The following is an 18,336-nucleotide window of genomic DNA, read 5'->3' on the forward strand; positions in this document are numbered from 1 at the left end:
GCCTCCACAGTTGATCACCACACTATCCCCCTGTGCACTTTAGAGATAGGTTCTCACCCCAGGCTAGCCTCAAACTCTGGATCCCCCTGCCTCACTCTCTTGAGCTGGAATTATGTGTACCACCACCCCTAGCTCAAATAAACTTTATTGAGATTTATTTAATATGTGTGGCTGTTTGGCTTGCATGTGTGTCTATGTACCACATGTGTGCAGCGCCCAAGGAGGCCAGAAAAAGGAGTTAGAGCCCCTATAACTGGAGTTATAGACAGTCGTGAGCCACTCTGCGGGTGCTGGGAAATGAACCCTGTCCTCTGCAAGAGCAACTAGTGCTCATAACCCCTTCGCCGAGGCGAGCCATCTCTCCTCAGAAGGACTTGTAGGAGGGTGGATTTGGGGCTTCAAATAGAGCTTGGTTGTAGAGCACTTGTCTAGCATGTCATAGTCCATGGCAAGACTTAGGTTCAACCCATAGCAACTCACCCCATGGCATCTCCCCCTCTCCTACCCGCCCCGTGTGTGTGTGTGTGTGTGTGTGTGTGTGTGTGTGTGTGTGTGTGTGTGAGAGAGAGAGAGAGAGAGAGAGAGAGAGAGAGAGAGAGAGAGAGAGAGAGAGAGATATTAAATGAGTTAGGGCAGGAAAGGTGGCTAAGGGGTAAAGATGTTCACCACCAAGTCTAATAGTTGATCCCTGAGACCAACATAGAAGAAGAAAAGAATTGACTCCCAAAAGTTGTCCCTGACCTCCTCATGCACACTATGGTGCACTTTTATGTCTGCATACACTCATGCATTCACACACACACACACACACACACACACACACACACACACACACACACACACACACACACACCACACATAAGCAAATGATAGTAGACTAGTCCATCCCCTCTGAAATCAGACTTGAGAAATAAATACAAGGGCGCATATCTGCATCCCACAGCAGTTTTAACCCCGCTGTGCTGGTTTCAAGTCGAGTTGACACAGGCTAGACTCATTTGGGAAGGGGGACTCTCAACTGAGAAAATGACCTCATCAGATTGACCTGGAGGCAAGCCTGTAGGACATTTTCTTAATTACTGACTGATGTGGGAGGGCCCAGCCCCTGGTGGGCAGTTCCACCCTTGGGCTGGTGGTCTTGGGCTCTATAAGAAAGCAGGCTGAGCAAGCCAGTAAGCAGCAGCCCTCCAGCATAGTCTTCCCATCAGTTCCTGCCCAGCGTCTCTTGATAATGCTATGGTCTGCAAGGGAGAATAAACCCTTTCCTCCACACGTTGTTTTCGGTCATGGTGTTTGATCACAGCCGTAGGAATCTTCACTAAGACACCCACCCATCCAAACCTCCCAATACAATCACTCAGTGGGAGATTTTTAAGTCAGGTGGTGTCTCACTGTGGGGTCCCCCGCAGCCAACGGAAAGAGAGCACAAACCCAGACAGGGCAAACCAAAGTGCAGCCATCTTGTGGCTGGGGCCAAAAGGAAAGGGAATGAGGGTGACCAATGTCTTGTTCTCTCCTTTCTGGGTAGGTTGGCCTCATCCAGCTCGAGCAGGAGCAGGTGTTCATCCAGCCCCTCAACAACTCAGGAGGCCCATTCAGCGGAAGAGAGCATCTGATCAGACGCAAATGGTCCTCCGCCCCCAGCCCGTCTACCGAGGTGGAAGAACCCAGGCCGCGCTGCAGAGTAGTGACAGGTGAGTCTAGGCAGCAGAGGGGCTGGACTAGAGAACGTGCAGCTGACGCTCTGTGGGCTCACGTGCGCTAAAAGGAGAACTTGTCTTCTTTATACGGTCACACGTCATGTGATGGAAGGGATCTAATTCTGAGGATTGTAGTAGTTGATTTCCTTACTCTGAACTTCCTTACTTTGATCATCATAGAGTGATGCCTTTAGATGAAGATGACTACAGTGTCACCAGCTGATAGGATCTTCTAGGACCACAGCAGTCTTGATCACCTATTGTTAATAGAAATTGTTATTGGCATATGAGGATATTTTGGAAGCTGCTCTATGGTCCCCAAAGACACTTTCTTTTTTTTTTTTTTTTTTTTTTTGAGGAGGTTGCCACTTTCTTTCTGTGTATGTTAGTGTTGACATTTCATGTGTAACTGCCCTTTGAAAAGTTTTATTTCAACAAGGAACCCAGGATCTCATTGGAATAGAACCATAGTTTTCTGTTTTGTTTTTCCAAGATAGGGTTTCTCTATGTAGCCCTGACTATCTTGGAACTCGCTCTGTAGCCCAGGCTGGCCTCGAACTCAGAGATCCACCTGCCTCTGCCTCTCAGGTGCTGGGATTAAAGGTGCACCCTCATGCCTGGCTTCAGAGCCTTAGTCGTAAGCATCAGGAGCAAGTAGAGACCAGAGCACCTTATTACCAAACACCAGGTTGGCTATAGCACAGCTGGGTTATAACTTTCCCTGATGAGGCCACACTCTGAGCTTACCTGCTTTATATGCTGGTCCTCAGCCTTGGATGCTGTAATGGAAGTTACCTGGGTAACCTATAAAACCCTGGGCCAGCAGCATCTGCATCGCTTGAGAACTTTTCAGTACATACATCCTCCAGCCTCACGCCAGACCTGCAGGGTCTCGAGTGTCACAGCTGGTCTCATCATGGGGGATTCGGATACATGATCGTGTTTGAAAACTACTGCCTAAAAAGTGCCATCCAGGGAACTGGGGAGATGACGCAGTCAGTAAAGTCCATGACACACAATCATGAGGACCACACAAAGTGCAGGGTATGGAGGTGCATGTCTGTGACCCCAGCACTGAGGAGAGGGGACAAGTGGATTCCCGGAGATGGTCAGCCAGCTGGCCTTGCTGAATTGGTGAGGGCCATGTTTCAGAAAATCAGGGGGTGACTGAGCAAGTTGCCTGGTGTTGACCTCTGGCCTTCATGCACATTGAAAGCATTCTATATACCCAAGACCCAGGGTCATTTACTTAGCTCTTCTCTCATATCCTGAGCTAATAGATCTGGGGTGTGACTTGGGTGTCAGAATTTAAAGAAATGACATGTAGCTGGGGCTGGGAACCCTCTGTTTTCCATTCTGCGCCTCTGTTTGAACAACTGTGGGTTATCAGGTATTTAAGACTATTTCATGGTGCTCTGTCTCTAGAAGTCTACTTGAAAATGATCCCTAGCCAAGTTGGATAACCTGCATCGTCCAGGTAGCATTTCTTCCTGGGCCGGGGCCAGCTTCGGTATGGTTTATCTTTCTATGGAGATGTAATGTGACTCAGTTTGGTGTTCTAGTGACTTCGGAAATAGGTCAGGATTACTTTGCAGTGCAGCTCAGCTATTGCCTGAGGTTTGCTGTTATCCTTCTGAGGCCGTCTGCCTGGGGCAGGGATGGTTAGCAGTGACCACGATGAGCAAGTCCAAGGAGAAAGAAAGCTGCCCCAATCACAGAGTTTTTCTTAATTGCTGCCCACACCGTTAACAAAAGTGGGGAACATAGACTGCAGAATAAAATCAATAGTCACTAAAATACCCTTTAATGGGATTCAGGGGCTTTTGACTCATGCGTATGAACTTGGTAGATTAGTTTCAATGGATCATTTCCCCCTGTTATCTGCGTTATAGTGAACAGCTATTCATCATTGTAAATATTTGTGTGCTGGCTGCGGCTGACCTGCCTGCACACATGGGTTCCGAGGCTATGACTTTGCTGTGCTCCTTCTCAGTCCTGCCAGTGTGTTGGCATCACCTGGAGATCTTGGCCAGCTACTCAGGTCTCTCTGCTATAGCTTGTCTGGAGCATAACCTGGACATCTGGCCATGAAACAATCCCCAGGTGGTCCTAACATTAGCCTGGTGGTGAATGTCACCCACTATCGGAGGTGTTCAACCATTTGATGCTGGGATATGGTGGTGTTAGTCTGTAAGTGTGTTGAGAACATCCGTAGTTATCCTGGGATGTGTGTGGCCCACAGGTTGGACACTCTTGCAGGGACTCTTCGACGGGAAAACCGCATCTGTGGGCCATCGAGAGTGAATTTTCTTAGATGAGAACCTTCACATAGAGCCACACAGTGACGGGAAGTGCAGATGGCTTTTATTCTCCTCACTCAAGCCGGCACCCCATCAGCTGCCAGTCTGTGACCTGCAGCCCAGCGTGTCTGCCAATGAGCTAATGGGATGTTTATCTGATGACCTGCTTCCATCCTCTTTGAGGGAGTGACAGCTAGAATTGCTGAGCCAATAACAAATGCTGCTTGTGTTGGCATTTTTGCCCTCCCAGCTGGTTAGGGAGCACACTCTGGACTGTTTAGCCATTAATGGAGGAAAGAAAAGGAGCGCCCAGGGTGGGGCGGATGGAACTAGGAGCAGTATGCAGGCTGGAGAGAACTCTTTGAACTTGCCTCAAAAACGCTCTTTCCTTCCTTTCTCCCAAATCTTACACCAGCTTCCTCCGAGGTGCGGGAGCATGTGTGTGTAGCACAGACGGAATGAAAGGCTCTGGAGGGAGGGTGTGACATCGAAGACAGGTCCTTTTGTTTTGCATGACACCCCCAGTCCATGCTTCCGCGGTGTTGGGAAAGATGTTGGGCCTTTTATTGGACTTAACTAATAAGACTTTCTCATTTGGATTAGCTTGCTAACCCTGGGCTTTAGGACTCTGAGAAAATTAACTTCCTGGCACATGAGTAAAGTACATTCTTGAAGTTTCTCATGAAGGTTAATCAGATTAACCCCAGGGTAACATGTTCTGTCTAGCTGAATAAAGTGGCTATAGGTTAACTGAGCCTTGTTATTGACCCTTTACCACTCGATCCTTAGACTTGACCCCAGAGGGGTCTGGCTGGCGCCTTCTGGTGAGGAGGAATTTCACAGGTCTTCCCTGAGTCACTGAACCTACCTGAAAGATGAACTTTAGTAACTGTCTAGTAGCTTGTGTCTGGACAGGGTAGGAACTAGATGGACCAATACAGCCAAGGCCCCCGGGAGGAGAAAGAACTTGCATTTCTGAGGGACTTTGTAGACTCCTGGGGAAGGGACAGGCCGATCCTTTTCCCTCCCAGGCCTTTCTTTTTAGAACTCCATAAAGTGCTCCACGAAATAAAACTCTACTTTACAATGTGGCAAGAAAATATGGGGCCTACAAACTTTTTTTTTTATTTTGGGTACAATCATGAAGGCCTTTTGGTTATTTTTTTGACAGCTAAAATGGTACTTCAGATATGTTGAAATGCTCCTTGAGTTTTAAGTGGTCATTTTGACCTCAAAACTCTTCCTTCTATGTTTATTTAAATTTCTCGACATTCAGTCTAGAATCTTCCACTGCTGTCTTCATGGCATCAAGTGCCAATTTGACTTGTTTACTGTGGTTGGTGTCACATGCAGGAGATAGAAGTAGAAAAGATAGGTCTGCAATGAGGCATTTTAAAAGCGGGAATTCCATCACAGTTTTGAGTGATGGTGAGCTCATTAGAATGTGAATCTGTCCCAGAGTGGAGTCTTCACAGCACTGAGGTATGTTTACAAAATTCTGTTGTAACTGCTTTGTGAAATTATTAGTGTTTTCTAGTATCATCTAGTGCATATATAGTAATATAAAGTCATTTTTGATAAATGTCTAAAAGATGCCATAGCCTTTTAGAAATAGTATATGCTAATTGATATAAACATTTGCAAATCTAATCATGCATATATGTGTTATTATATAGCTGACCTGGACTTGGGCTTTATCTCAACGAAGATTCCTTAGTTAGAAACAAAAGCAGCCAGACAAGAAACATTGGCCTGGGCTGACAGGCTTGGTGGGTGAGGCAGGAGGTTAGACTTCAGGTTAGGCTTTACCTAGCTTGTCATTATACAATCCCATAGTTCCCAGCTCTCCCCTGGCAGCTGACAGAGGCAGCTCCAATGAGGGGAAGGTCTTCTACTGAATTGGGATTTGAGGTAGGCTGGCTTGGGTTACTGTCGTTACCCACTGCTTCCAGATGTGTGGAGTTAGGGTCACATCTGTTTCTGGAAGTCCCCAGGTGACTGTGGGCACCACTCTGCCTGCTATCCCTGGCTTCCCGCAGGCCACCACACTCCAGGCTAAAATGTGGTGGTGTAGACTTAGGACACTCACCTGGACCTAAGCCATCTTTCTAGCTCCACAGCTGATGATGTGGCTGCTTCTTTCCTGTTTCCACAGTGAACAGTTTAAACTGATCAACTCCTCCTTCCACTGGGACCAGGGAGAAGGGTGAGCTTTGCCCACTTAGGACAGGCTTAATCCCTCTGAGATTGCTTCCTCTAGACCAGTGGTTCTCAGCCTGGGGGTGGGGAGGTGGGGTCAAACGACCTTGTCACAGAGGTTGCATGTTAGATATCCTGCATATCAAATATTTACATTACAGTTCACAGCAGTAGCAAAATTACAATTATGAAGTAACAATGAAAATAATTTTATGGTTGGGGTCACCACAACATGAAGAACTGTATTAAAGGGTCGCAGCATTAGGAAGGTTGAGAACCACTGCTCTAGACTTTGAGATATTGGCTCATACGATGATGATGATGATGATGATGATGATGATGATGATAAATGATAATAGACAATGCTTATGAATATTTTTCTGACTTTGCCCAGTATTCATTATTGGGAACAGTGGCCTTTTATGTTGTATTTCTTTTCTACAAGAAGAAACTTAAAAAAATGGGTGGGAGTTGGGGGGGTCAGGGACTCAGCAGGCAAAGCTTTTGCCATGTGAGTATGAGGGCAGGATCCCAGCACCCATGTGAATGCCAGCTGGGCAGAGTGGCATGTGAGACCAGCTGTGTTGGTGAGCTCTGGGTGAATGCCAGATGGGCAGAGTGGCATGTGAGACCAGCTATGTTGGTGAGCTCTGGGTGAATGCCAGCTGGGCAGAGTGGCATGTGAGATCAGCTGTGTTGGTGAGCTCTGGGTGAATGCCAGCTGGGCAAAGTGGCATGTAAGATCAGCTGTGTTGGTGAGCTCTGGGTGAATGCCAGCTGGGCAGAGTGGCATGTGAGACCAGCTGTATTGGTGAGCTCTGGGTGAATGCCAGCTGGGTAGAGTGGCATGTGAGACCAGTTGTGTTGAACTCTGGGTTCAATGAGAGACTCTGCCTCACTCTATATGGTGGATAGTGATTGAGGAAGAATACCCTATGTCAGCTTCTGGCTGCCACACTCACATGCATGCATATGCATGCACACCCCTTCACATATATCAACATACATGAAAATATGCACATATCCCATATACATATGTCAAACATGGAATTCAACTGCTACTTTGAGTTTCTCTAAATCAATACTTTACATACCTGTTTGCATATAATTTGCAAAATGCTCTTCTGTGAACACTAAGAGCAGACACTAATATTTAATAATTATTATGCCATAAGAAGCAGAAGGAAGACTTGTGTTAGAGGCTCAATTCCAGTTCCCTTTAGTGAGACTTAGCACCTCGGTTCATCTGTCTCAGTCTGCTGGGCCTTCCATACCAAAGCCCCATACTCGAGTGGGGCCTAAACCTCTCCGCGGTTGTGGGGGCTGGAAGCCCGAGACCAGGGGTTGGCCAGGTTGGTCTTTCTGAGGCTGTGAGAGGTAATCTGTTCCAGGCCTTTCTTCTCGGTTCATAGATACTCATCTTCCTTCTGTGTGTTTTCTCAGGGACCCACTTTGGTGGCTTCATATTTTAGTTACTTGCAGAAAAATGTTATCTACAAATACAGCTACATTTTGAAGCACTGGGGCTTGGAGCTTGAGGGTTTGGGGACAGGAAACAATTCGAGCCCTCCCAGCCTCTGTTTTCTCATCTGGAACATGGCGCTTACCCCAACATGCAGCTTACCATTCTACAGAGAAATGATGAGAGATGTCTTGCCTGCTTCTCCCAGTCATTGTTGGCCAGCAGTGCAAGGAGATTGGCTGGCCCCACTTCCACTGCTGAGAGAGGTGACTAAGGGCACTCCCACAATGCCTGGCTGAGAAAGGAGAAATGTAAGCCTAGATACCACGGTTGGCTTGTCACTTCCTCCACGTCTCCTTTGGAAACAGTAGAGGAGCTTGGAGATCTCAGACAAGTTTGGAATGACAGCCTTCCTTCCCCTCATCTACAGCTGAACAATGTCTTCTTGGGCTTGTGGGAAAGCTGAATCGGTGTGTACTCACACTTAGCCACTTAGTAAACAATTGGCTATTATTGCAGCTACCATGGTTAAATTATCCATATGTTTATTCTCCATCGAGACACCATCACTCCAGTGTCCTGGTTCTAGATTCAGTAGACAGGGAGGGGCCCCCACAGAACACTGAGGTGGGACCCACAGGCTCTCATGGCCATCCTTGTTCCTGTCATTCATTTCATAGGTAAATTCACAAAACAAACAAAACCCAAGGTTTTGTTTTTCAAGATTGGAAAGTTCCCTTGGAGGTCTCAAGCTTACGTTTTCTGCTCTCACTAGCCCTTAGGTCCCTGACAATCTGGAGGGGTGGGGTGGGGGAGGAAGACTAGCAAAATAAAGAGGGTGCAGTTTATTTTTAGTAACAGAATATCAGGCAAAGACACCACACAGGACAGAAAAACAGAAAACCTGTCCCCCAGCACCCTGATTGAAGGCATGTTAGCATCTGGCCGTAGTGGTTGCAGAGAGAAATGAACATTCATGGCCCTCAGACTCCCTCTGAAGTGCTCTCCAGGAGAAGCCACCATGCTGGTGCGACTCTGTCATCTCCTGCCTTCTGCACAGAGTGGTAAGCTGTGTGTTGTGCTTTCTGTATTTTAGAATCTACATAAGTGGTTTCATATTGTGCAGCTTACATTTATCATTCACAGTAATGGTTTCCAGCCTTATCTACGCTGATGAATGTAAATCAAGTTCATTCATGCACGGTAGAAGTTTGCCTACTCATCGTTCCAAGGACTTAGCTTTTTCCTCCCTACTGCTTTTTGTTTTCCACTTCTTTAACTTATAAATTATATTTATGTATATTGTTTTTCTATTTGTTGTCTATTTGTTGTTCTATATTCAAAAGGAGTCTCAGTGTATTGCCCCAGCTAATATTCACTCTTGGGCTCAAATGATCCTCCTGTCTCAGTTTCCAGAGTACTTGGCACCATAGGCACATACCATCATGCCTAGCTCTATTTATTTTTATTTGATTTATTTATATTAAAGATTTATGAATGTATATATGTGTCTGTGTTAGTATACATACATGTATGTATGCTATGTATGGATGTGTGTGGATATGCGTGTGCAGGAATGTGTGTTTTTGTGTGTAGAGGCCATAAGAATGTGCCAGGTGCCGTTCTCTGTCACTCTCCACCTATTCTTTTAGAGGCAAGGTCTCTCTCTCTCGCTGAGTTTGGGGCTTGCGTTTTCTCAACTAGACTGGAAGCCAACAAGACCTGTCTCTGCCTCATCCCTGGACCTGGGGTTATTGGGGAGTACAGGATGTCTGACAGGTCACGTGGGTGCTGCATCCCAACTCCGGTCTCCATAATTGTTCTCACTACTGAACCATCTTTTTCTCCTCCCTTCCTCTCTCTGTCCTCCCCCCTGTCCTCCTTCCCTCTGTCCTCCCTCTCTCTGTCCCTCCCTCCCTTCTTTTTTTTTTTTAAATATTCTTTACAGTCCTCTTGTTTTTCCCCTACTTTCTTGAGTAGAATACCTACCTCACTAAATTTTTTGTCTTTTGAAATCTTTTTATTTTCCCTCCTGTGATAGGTCATATTATATAGGTTGACCTGGAACTTTCTATGTATCCCTGGCTGGCTTTGAACTTGTGACCTTCCTTCCTCTACCTCTTTTCTGAATGTTAGGATTCATATGTGAGCCACTGTCTCTTAAGTCATTTTAATTCACATATTCGAGACTATGCATTTCCGTTTTAGCACATTTTTGGCTGCAGACAGCTTTTGACATGTACTATTTGTAGTTTTCAGGTCTAAATGTTCTCTAGTTTCTGTAATGTTTGTTTGTTTATTTACCCATTAGAGAAACAGTGCGATATAGTGGTTATGAATTTAGAGATGGGTCTTTGGGTTTCAACTACTGGCTCTATCTTTTCACACAGTAGCTCAAATGGCCAGAGGGTATTTTTATAACCCGTTCAGATTAAAGTCCATACAGATTCTTAGCCATTTTTAAAGATGATTTATAATTCTGTGTGTAACGATTGGAGAGTAGATTCATGTGATAATTTCACTGGGTTCTTTTTTATAGTCCCAGTGTCTCTGCTGAGATTTTTTTTTTAAATCTTTTCACCCATCATGAGCACATTTTCCTTCAACCCCTTGAGCATGGTGATGAGCGTCACTTTAACGTTCCTATGAACTACTCTAACATCTGGGATGTTTGGTTTTGTCTCCTTTGTCTGTTCTCCTGAAAGTAGGTCACATGCTCCTGATTCTTGGCATGTCAACTAATTTTGGATTGTGCTCTGGATGTTATAAACATTGTATTGTGGAGACATCGGGTTCTGTTCCTCTGGAGAATGTCTTACTAGAAACAATTTTACTGGACTCAAATTACAACATTTGTATCTTGGGTGGCAGCTCAGACCTCGGTTAGTTCTTTAAACAATTTAAAAAATGTATTCTTTGAGAATGTGACACATGTATACAGTAAAATATGATCATACCCACCCCTATTTCTCTCTTGGGACTCTCCCCAACACATACTCTCCTTCCCAACTTCGTGTCCTCCTCCTCCTCTTTAAAAATAACCAACTGTTAAGAGAATTTTCTCCAGTGAGAAGGGGTGTCTAGGCAATGTCTATTCTAACCCTGGCCTCATAAACTCCCAATTATAAACCAAAGTTTGATTCCATCTCAGTTCATCCTGGGGAACCAATGTGTTTATTAGGGTTGCTTACAGAGCTTGGGTGAGGGGTTGTAAGCAGAAGAATGGGGCTACTGGAAGATCTGCGTGGATGATGGCTTCCTTATAGCTTCGTAGATGGAGGCCCTGCCTAGTCCTTCCCAGCCTCCTGGAGGCCACGTGAAATTAGAGCAGAATTACATATAACTGACTTCAAGAAGTGGCTGGATACTCCAGTGAGGTCCCAGTGACCCTCCCTGCCCCTCTTTCTGTGACAGAAAGTCAGCAATGAACAAGCCTGGTTGTAGTGATCTCTTGTTAGCAGGCACAGCTGAACTCATGAGGCTGATGAAAGTGTGGCTCAGAGAATAGTCCTTTTTAAAAACAATTGAAAATGTGCTTTATCTTATGTGTATGGGTGTTCTGCTCCTATGCATGTCTGTGCACCACATGCATGCCTGGTAACTGTAAAGGCTGGAAGAGAGTATCAAGTCTCTTGAAACTGGGGCTACAGACTGTCGGAGTTGTAGACACGGCTGTGTGGGTGCTGGGAATTAAACTAAGGTCCTCTGGGAGAGCAGCCAGTGCTTTGAATTGCTGAGCCATCTGTCCATCTGTCCAGCACCGGCTAAGTCCCATTAGTACTGCCCATGTGTGCATGGGTGTGGGGCTATCCAGTGAAGCACGGATAATCTCCCAGTTGCCACTGCCGAAGAAGACGGCTTCTCCCTCCTCAACCCATGTGACAAGTGTGGCTGGCTTGATCTGGTACAGATAACCATAGGTGCTATGAGTTAATGTGTGCAGTCACCTTGTCGTATCCAGGAGAAAGGACTCCTCCCCAATCCCTGCCTCTTAACATTTGTTTCTGCCCACTTTTTTACGATGTGCCCTGAGCCTTGGTGACAGTGTGATAGAGATGTCCCATTTAGGGCTGAGTACTCACAGTCCCTTATTCTCAGTACTTGGATCAGCTATGAGTCAGTGCATTGACTCAAATCTGCGCTGACTCCAAAAAGAAGCTTCTCTAACTGAGAAGAGCAGTCGAGGTCTGTGAATATAAATGTAATTTGAAGGCAATTTGATATGATGGCCATTTAGCAAAATAATGACAACAGGGCCTCTGATCTTCGTAGCCATATTTTTCTGCCCAGGTTTACAGTATCAAGCATGAATTTCCATCCATGGAGCAGGGCTCATATCCAATCAGAAAGCAGTTGGTTAACCCATGATAATCATGCCACTATTGCATACATGGGCACATCTTACCTGGCAGGTAGGTATTGTAGCCTGTAGGGTCCAGCCTTGGGTAGGACCATTGATGTCTTTCCTCTCCCACACAGAATCGAACCTTCTGGCACTATGAAAGCTGGCTGGCAGGGAGGAAGTTCCCTGACTGATTTGAGATTGATTTCTCTATGTCCTGCAGCCACGGTTTGTGATGTCATCAGAAATAGGGTCTTACCATGTAGTCACGGTGGGTAACCAAGGGCAATAACAATGACCTGTATTGTTTTGAAGAGCTCTGGAGTTTCTTTGACCAGTCACTCATAAGGAGGTATATCATGTCTGGAACAACAATTTTTATTCAATAACCCTTATCATTGTGTATCCATGCAGGGTGCCTTCATTCAAATTCCTTAGCTACAATCTGTTTCATGTAGAGACAACACAGAGATTTGGTAGAATTCCCATACAGTCTTTTCCATGATTACTGTTGGGGCCCAGTGTTGGGGTCCAGCCCTGACCTATCGAAGGGTCCCTTGAAGCAGAGAGTGAGGAATTGAGAAATGTTAGATAGGAAATATAGAAGTAGACAGAGAGAAAGGCAGAGATACAGGATAGCTTCGGGAGGGCCCTGGGTCAATACCCATCAGCCTTGAGTTTATTCATAATGGGCTTTTTATACACTAGCAAGGGGAGAGGCAAAAGACTTCCCCCTTTCAAGATCAAAGCACAATATACAACCAAGTGTAGACCCTTCAAAACACCTGGTAACCACGCCCCACGGCAAAGCATCCTGTGATTAGGCCTTGAAGTATAAGACACCTGGCAACCATGCCTTTGCACCCTATTATGCAGCCTTGAAGACCAACATACACTCTGACTCTCGGACCTTGAGTCAAGCCACACATTGGAATCTTTGTGGGCTCCCACAGCTTACCTGTCAGTTTGTCACCCTCATTCTGTCCTTTGGCCCTGTAGGTTTCAAGGACGCTGGCTTCCCAGCAAAGCGCCGAGGAAGTCTTCCCTCCGTCTCCTGTGCCGTTCTTTCTTTCCTGTGTTGACTCCCCCCAGAATCTCTCTACAGTTTCCCATTTTCTGAGACTCTACTTTGGGGGCCTTTACATGTTGTTCAAGTTTGCAGTTGTCTTCTGGACATTGGGGTTTTTTATGGTTGTCTTGGTCCTACCACGTTTCATATAACATGGATTCTTTGGTCATAGTTGAGATTTGCATTTTTAGTTTAGAAAGTAGGCTTCTAAAAAACATTTGTTTTGTGTGTGTGTGTGTGTGTGTGTGTGTGTGTGTGTGTGTGTAGACATGTATGCAGAAGTCAGAGGACAGCTTTGGGGTGTTGATTCTCTCCTTCCACCATGTGGGTCCTGGGGTTCAAACTCAGGGTTTTAGGCTTGGTAGCTCATACCTTGACCATATGAGCCATTTTCCCAGCCCTGGCATTTTTATTTTAATAAATGTGGGTTGCTGTGTGTGTGTGTGTGTGTGTGTGTGTGTGTGTGTGTGCGCGCATGCACATACACTAAAAGTTAAAATGTGTATTCCCTAATTTTTTGAACAACGTTCATTAGTTCAAGTTATGACGGTGGAATCATTCATGTTTGCATGATTATTTTGAGCATGCTTGGATTTATTTGTTTTAGAGGTACATATAAAATCTCACAGTGTACTCTGATCAGCTAATTCCACCTTTTAATTTCACCAACGTTTACTTTATACATTGTAACATAGTATTAGTTAATACACACAGGTTTTGAAGCTATATTCCTGACCAGTTAATTGGAGATAAAAACCCAACTCTTATATCATCATGTTGACAGTCCATTTTTATCCCAGGTTAGGCTTTTGACCTTCTATTTGTGTTTGCATCTAATATTGTCAATTTTCATTTTATGCTTGCCTGATATTTGTCTTTCTCTAGTTTAATTTTAATCCTTCTTCGTTAGGATGTTTTACATGTTTCTTAAAAGTTGTATGTATCTCCCTGGGTAGGTAGTGCAGTTGGTGGAGCCTTGTCTGGGACGCAGGGGCTCTGGCGCAGTCCCCAGCTCTGTTGAAAAGTAGCTGGGAGCCTGATTCAACAACAATGTAAAGGAACGGTATCTGAGAACACACTCCAACTTAGGACTCTCTTTCCTCAGTGGTAGGGGAATAGCTTTGTTTTTGTGGTGTTAGTGATGCGGTTGGATTTCTTTATAGCATCTTGTATTTTGTTTTCCATTTCTTGTACCATGCTATTCCTCTGCTTGCATATGGTGCCACTACCCCACACCCCTTTCCATTGGTCTAACCAGGTTTTCTCTGTTCCTCCTTCTCCCTTCCACTTGTTGTTACCTTTAAATCACACACACACACACACACACACACACACACACACACACACACACACACACACACACCATAACACTGATTTTGTTAAAGTATCAGATCATCAACAATCTTTTGTTTATAACACAAAAACCTTCAAAAATCTTTGCTTTTCTGTTTTTTTTTTCATTTTATTTTCTCTCAATTGTCACCATTTGTACAGTTAGAATTATTCAGTTTTGTTTATATATTTATCATCTTACCTGTTCAATATTATAGTTTCTCGCTGCTCACTTCTCTGCCTTTGTTCTTAAACAACATTCTTTTAAGTGGGGGATTTTGTGGGGCTCGATCCTCATCTCTGCTTTACCCAAACTCTGTTTATTTTATCTTCACTCTCAGGGGTGGTTTAACTGAAGATGGAGTTCTAGGTTGAGTGTTGTCTTCTGCTTGCGCTGTGAAGATGCTCTCTGTGGTCTGCTTTTGCTTGTAAACAGTCCATCTAGCTTTAGAGTCTGTGTAAATACTCCGCCTCTCCTCTCTGTGGGCAAGACACTGTCACTGTGTGTGTGTGTCCCACAGCACGTGTCCGGCAGGTTTCCTGTACTCATCTCATTGGAGTCCCAGCTTTTGATGTGAGGCTCTGTGGCTTTTGTCCATCCCCAGCAGGCTCTGTGTGCACTGGACAGTGCCTCCCCCACTAAGTCCCCATGCCCCTTGGGCACCCCTAACTGGTAAATGTGGCTCTTGCTATTCTGTCCACCTTGCTCTGTAGCTCCTTTTCATGCCCTTGGTCATCTTTATATTCTGTGTTCTGGAGAATTCTCTCCCATTGGTTCCCTAGAGCAGCAGATTTCTCCCTCATTGGATCTTAACTCTATTCTTTAGGGTTTTGATTTTAACAATTCTGTATGCCTCAAAATTATATTTAATTCTTTCCAACTTGATTTCTTATTATGCCTTATTTCAATATGCTTGCTTTGTACCTTTTATCACTTTGTTGAACTTTAGCCTTATCATATGATGTCTTTTCTGAGATTAAGATCAGTGCAGGTTAGCTGGGCGGTGGTGGCACACGCCTTTAATCTGAGCACTCGGGAGGCAGAGCCAGGCAGATCTCTGTGAGTTTGAGGCCAGCCTGGTCTACGGAGCGAGATCCAGGACAGGCACCAAAACTACACAGAGAAACCCTGTCTCGGAAAAAAAAAAAAAAAAAGCAGTAAGCAGTCCAGGTCTGTGATTATAAACTGCTTTGAGTTTCTCGGGGCTGCTGACTGGTGTCACGGGTTCCCACTGGTCCTTGTCACTGCACAAGGTAACAGTGGCTCTCACTCTCTTGGCAATATCTGGGCCTTTCATCTGCTGGGTTGTTTAAGACTACACCTCACTCACTTATTGTTCCAGGTGTGAAATCTCTGTACATTTCTTGTACATGAAAATTTCCCCTTTTTTTTACTTTGCATTTGGCTAAAGTATTGTTTTAGCCCTTTCTGGATGCTGTAACAAAATGCTATAAGGTAAGTGGCTTGTAAACAATAGAAATGACATTTATTTCTTGGAATTCTGAAGTCTGGAAAAGCCAAAGATCAAAGCACTGGCAGATTCGGTGACTGGGTGATGGACCTTCTCAGAGATGAGGCCTTGTGACTGGTGATGGACCATCTCAGAGATGGGGCCTTGTGACTGGTGATGGACCATCTCAGAAATGAGGCCTTGTGACTGGGTGATGGACCATCTCAGAGATGGGGCCTTGTGATTAGTGATGAATCTTCTCAGAGATGGGGCCTTGTGATTAGTGATGAATCTTCTCAGAGATGGGCCTTGTGATTAGTGATGAATCTTCTCAGAGATGGGGCTTTGTGATTAGTGATGAATCTTCCCAGAGATGGGACCTTGTGACTGGTGATGAATCTTCTCAGAGATGGGGCTTTGTGATTAGTGATGAATCTTCTCAGAGATGGGACCTTGTGACTAGTGATGAATCTTCTCAGAGATGGGGCCTTGTGATTAGTGATGAATCTTCTCAGAGATGGGGCCTTGTGACTGGGTGATGGACCATCTCAGAGATGGGCCTTGTGACTGGTGATGAATTTTCTCAGAGATGGGGCCTTGTGACTGGGTGATGGACCATCTCAGAGATGGGCCTTGTGACTGGTGATGAATCTTCTCAGAGATGGGGCCTTGTGACTGGTGATGGACCTTCTTGGAGATGGGGCCTTCTTGCCATGTCCTCACCAGAGCCTTTTTATCAGAGCACTTATCTCACTTGTAAGGGTTCCCTCACTCATTATCTAATCACCCCCAAAGGTCCTACCTCCTAACAGTTTGCATGAATGAATTGGGGTACAGAGATCTTCAGGCCATAAAAGGAATTAAAACTTACAACAACTTTTAAAAATACCAAGCCACTTGGTATTAGATCTATTAGAAACGTCATACGAGCTCACCTGAAGTCAGATTGTATGCATTGTGGCTCGTCTTAGGCATAAATGAAGCCTCATCTTTCAGGCTGTGTAAATGTCTATGGGGCTTAGAAGTCCATTCATGGACTTTCAAGACCTTTAGTCCTTCCAGCTTTCTGGTCAATGCTGAAAAGCACACTGTCCAAGTTCCAAGGACACCATGAAAGGGCTTCCACACATCTTGGCCATCTGTGATGACGGGATGCTTGGGTGGAGGTACGGTCTATGGTGCCCAGTCCTATGGAGTTATGATGTTCTCTGGCCTATGTGGAGGGATCTGGAGCTGCTGTGAGCAGATAGCTAAAAGTGTGATGCAGCAGTCCTGCCCCTCAGCTGGACATCCATACCTGCATCCCATAGCACCCCATGCTTGGGGATAGAGAGTGATGTAGAAGTTGCTGGGTGAATTTTACTCGGGTGTCAGATGGCACCTTTTATATGATGAGGGGGATGGTCATCAGTTCTGTGTGTGCTGCTGTCTCCTGAGCCTGATTCGCACAGACTTTGAGGCGGTCTGATCCTGCTGTTTGGTTTATGTGAAGAAGCACCTGTTCGTCCAAGTCACTCCTTCTCATTTGAAACCTCTTTTTCAGTTGAATGACCAAGGAAATTCTCTTGAGGTATTTGGGTGGGTGGAGATGCTTATTCACAACTCTTTGGGAAGAGTAAAATGAGAGCCGAATTGTATCCCTGTATACAATGGTTATTCCTGACTATTACCACCGCTGAGGCTTTATGACTGAATTGGGAGTCTGGTGGGCATTGTAAAGTAGAAGCAGCCTGTCACCTGCCTGCATGGCCTGGGAATGGATGCAGTGCTGGACCAGCCTTGAGTGCTCTGACTCTGCCTTCCAGCATGGAGAAGCATGAACCAAGTCAGCTAATTTCTTTTAATCCTTTCTGTTTTCCTTACCTATAGAAGGTGGCAATACTGTGTGTATATGTATGTATGTTTGTGTGCATGTGTATATGGAGGCCAGAGGTCGACCCTGAGTTTGTGTGCATGTGTATATGGAGGTCAGAGGTCGACCCTGAGTGTCGTTACTTAGAAACCATCTACCTTGATTTTTTTTAAAGTGTCTACCATTGGCATCTGGGGCTCATTGATTAGGCTAGGCTGCTTGGCCAGTGAGCCTTGGGGGTCACACCAACCACCATGCCTGGCTTTCTTTTTTATTATTCATCTATTTATTTTACACCCCAGCCACAGCTCCCCCCACATCCTCCCCCCCCAGTCCTTCTCCTCATCCTCCCCTCCATCCCCTCCTCTTCTCTCTCCATCCAGGAAAGGGCAGGTCTCCTGTGAATATCAAAAAACCATGGCCACACTTGGCTTTTTAACGTGGGTTCTGGGGATCGAAATCAGGCCCCTGGGCTTACTCAGCAAACACCTCACTAACTGAGCTCTCTCCCAGCCACAGGAGATAATTTTCTCCATCTTTTTACTTGACTCGAGTTGTGGGGCATTACAAGACTTACTGCTGTACTTCAGTCAAGAAGAAAGCACTGTGAGGACATATAGCAGCTTCTT

The 18,336-nt window shown here is 45.3% G+C and overlaps 1 protein-coding gene and 1 long non-coding RNA gene across 2 annotated transcripts in view; one reads left to right on the top strand and one right to left on the bottom strand.

Moving 5' to 3' along the window:
* Adamts17 (ADAM metallopeptidase with thrombospondin type 1 motif 17) overlaps positions 1-18,336 on the top strand; it is a 332,924-nt gene that overhangs the window by 11,076 nt on the left and 303,512 nt on the right. The window contains exon 3 of the mRNA XM_042277783.2: positions 1,529-1,694. Within this exon, the coding sequence (XP_042133717.2) occupies positions 1,529-1,694 (166 nt within the window). The remainder of the gene's footprint in view (positions 1-1,528; positions 1,695-18,336) is intronic.
* On the bottom strand, positions 1,688-12,220 carry LOC121829448 (uncharacterized). Its single transcript, XR_013042279.1, has 3 exons — positions 12,067-12,220; positions 7,824-7,956; positions 1,688-1,957 (listed from the first exon to the last, which is right to left on the bottom strand). It is a non-coding gene; the product is annotated as an uncharacterized LOC121829448 (long non-coding RNA).

The sequence above is a fragment of the Peromyscus maniculatus genome, chromosome 1 (assembly GCF_049852395.1).
Source record: "Peromyscus maniculatus bairdii isolate BWxNUB_F1_BW_parent chromosome 1, HU_Pman_BW_mat_3.1, whole genome shotgun sequence".
In the NCBI taxonomy this organism is placed as follows: Eukaryota; Metazoa; Chordata; class Mammalia; order Rodentia; family Cricetidae; genus Peromyscus; species Peromyscus maniculatus.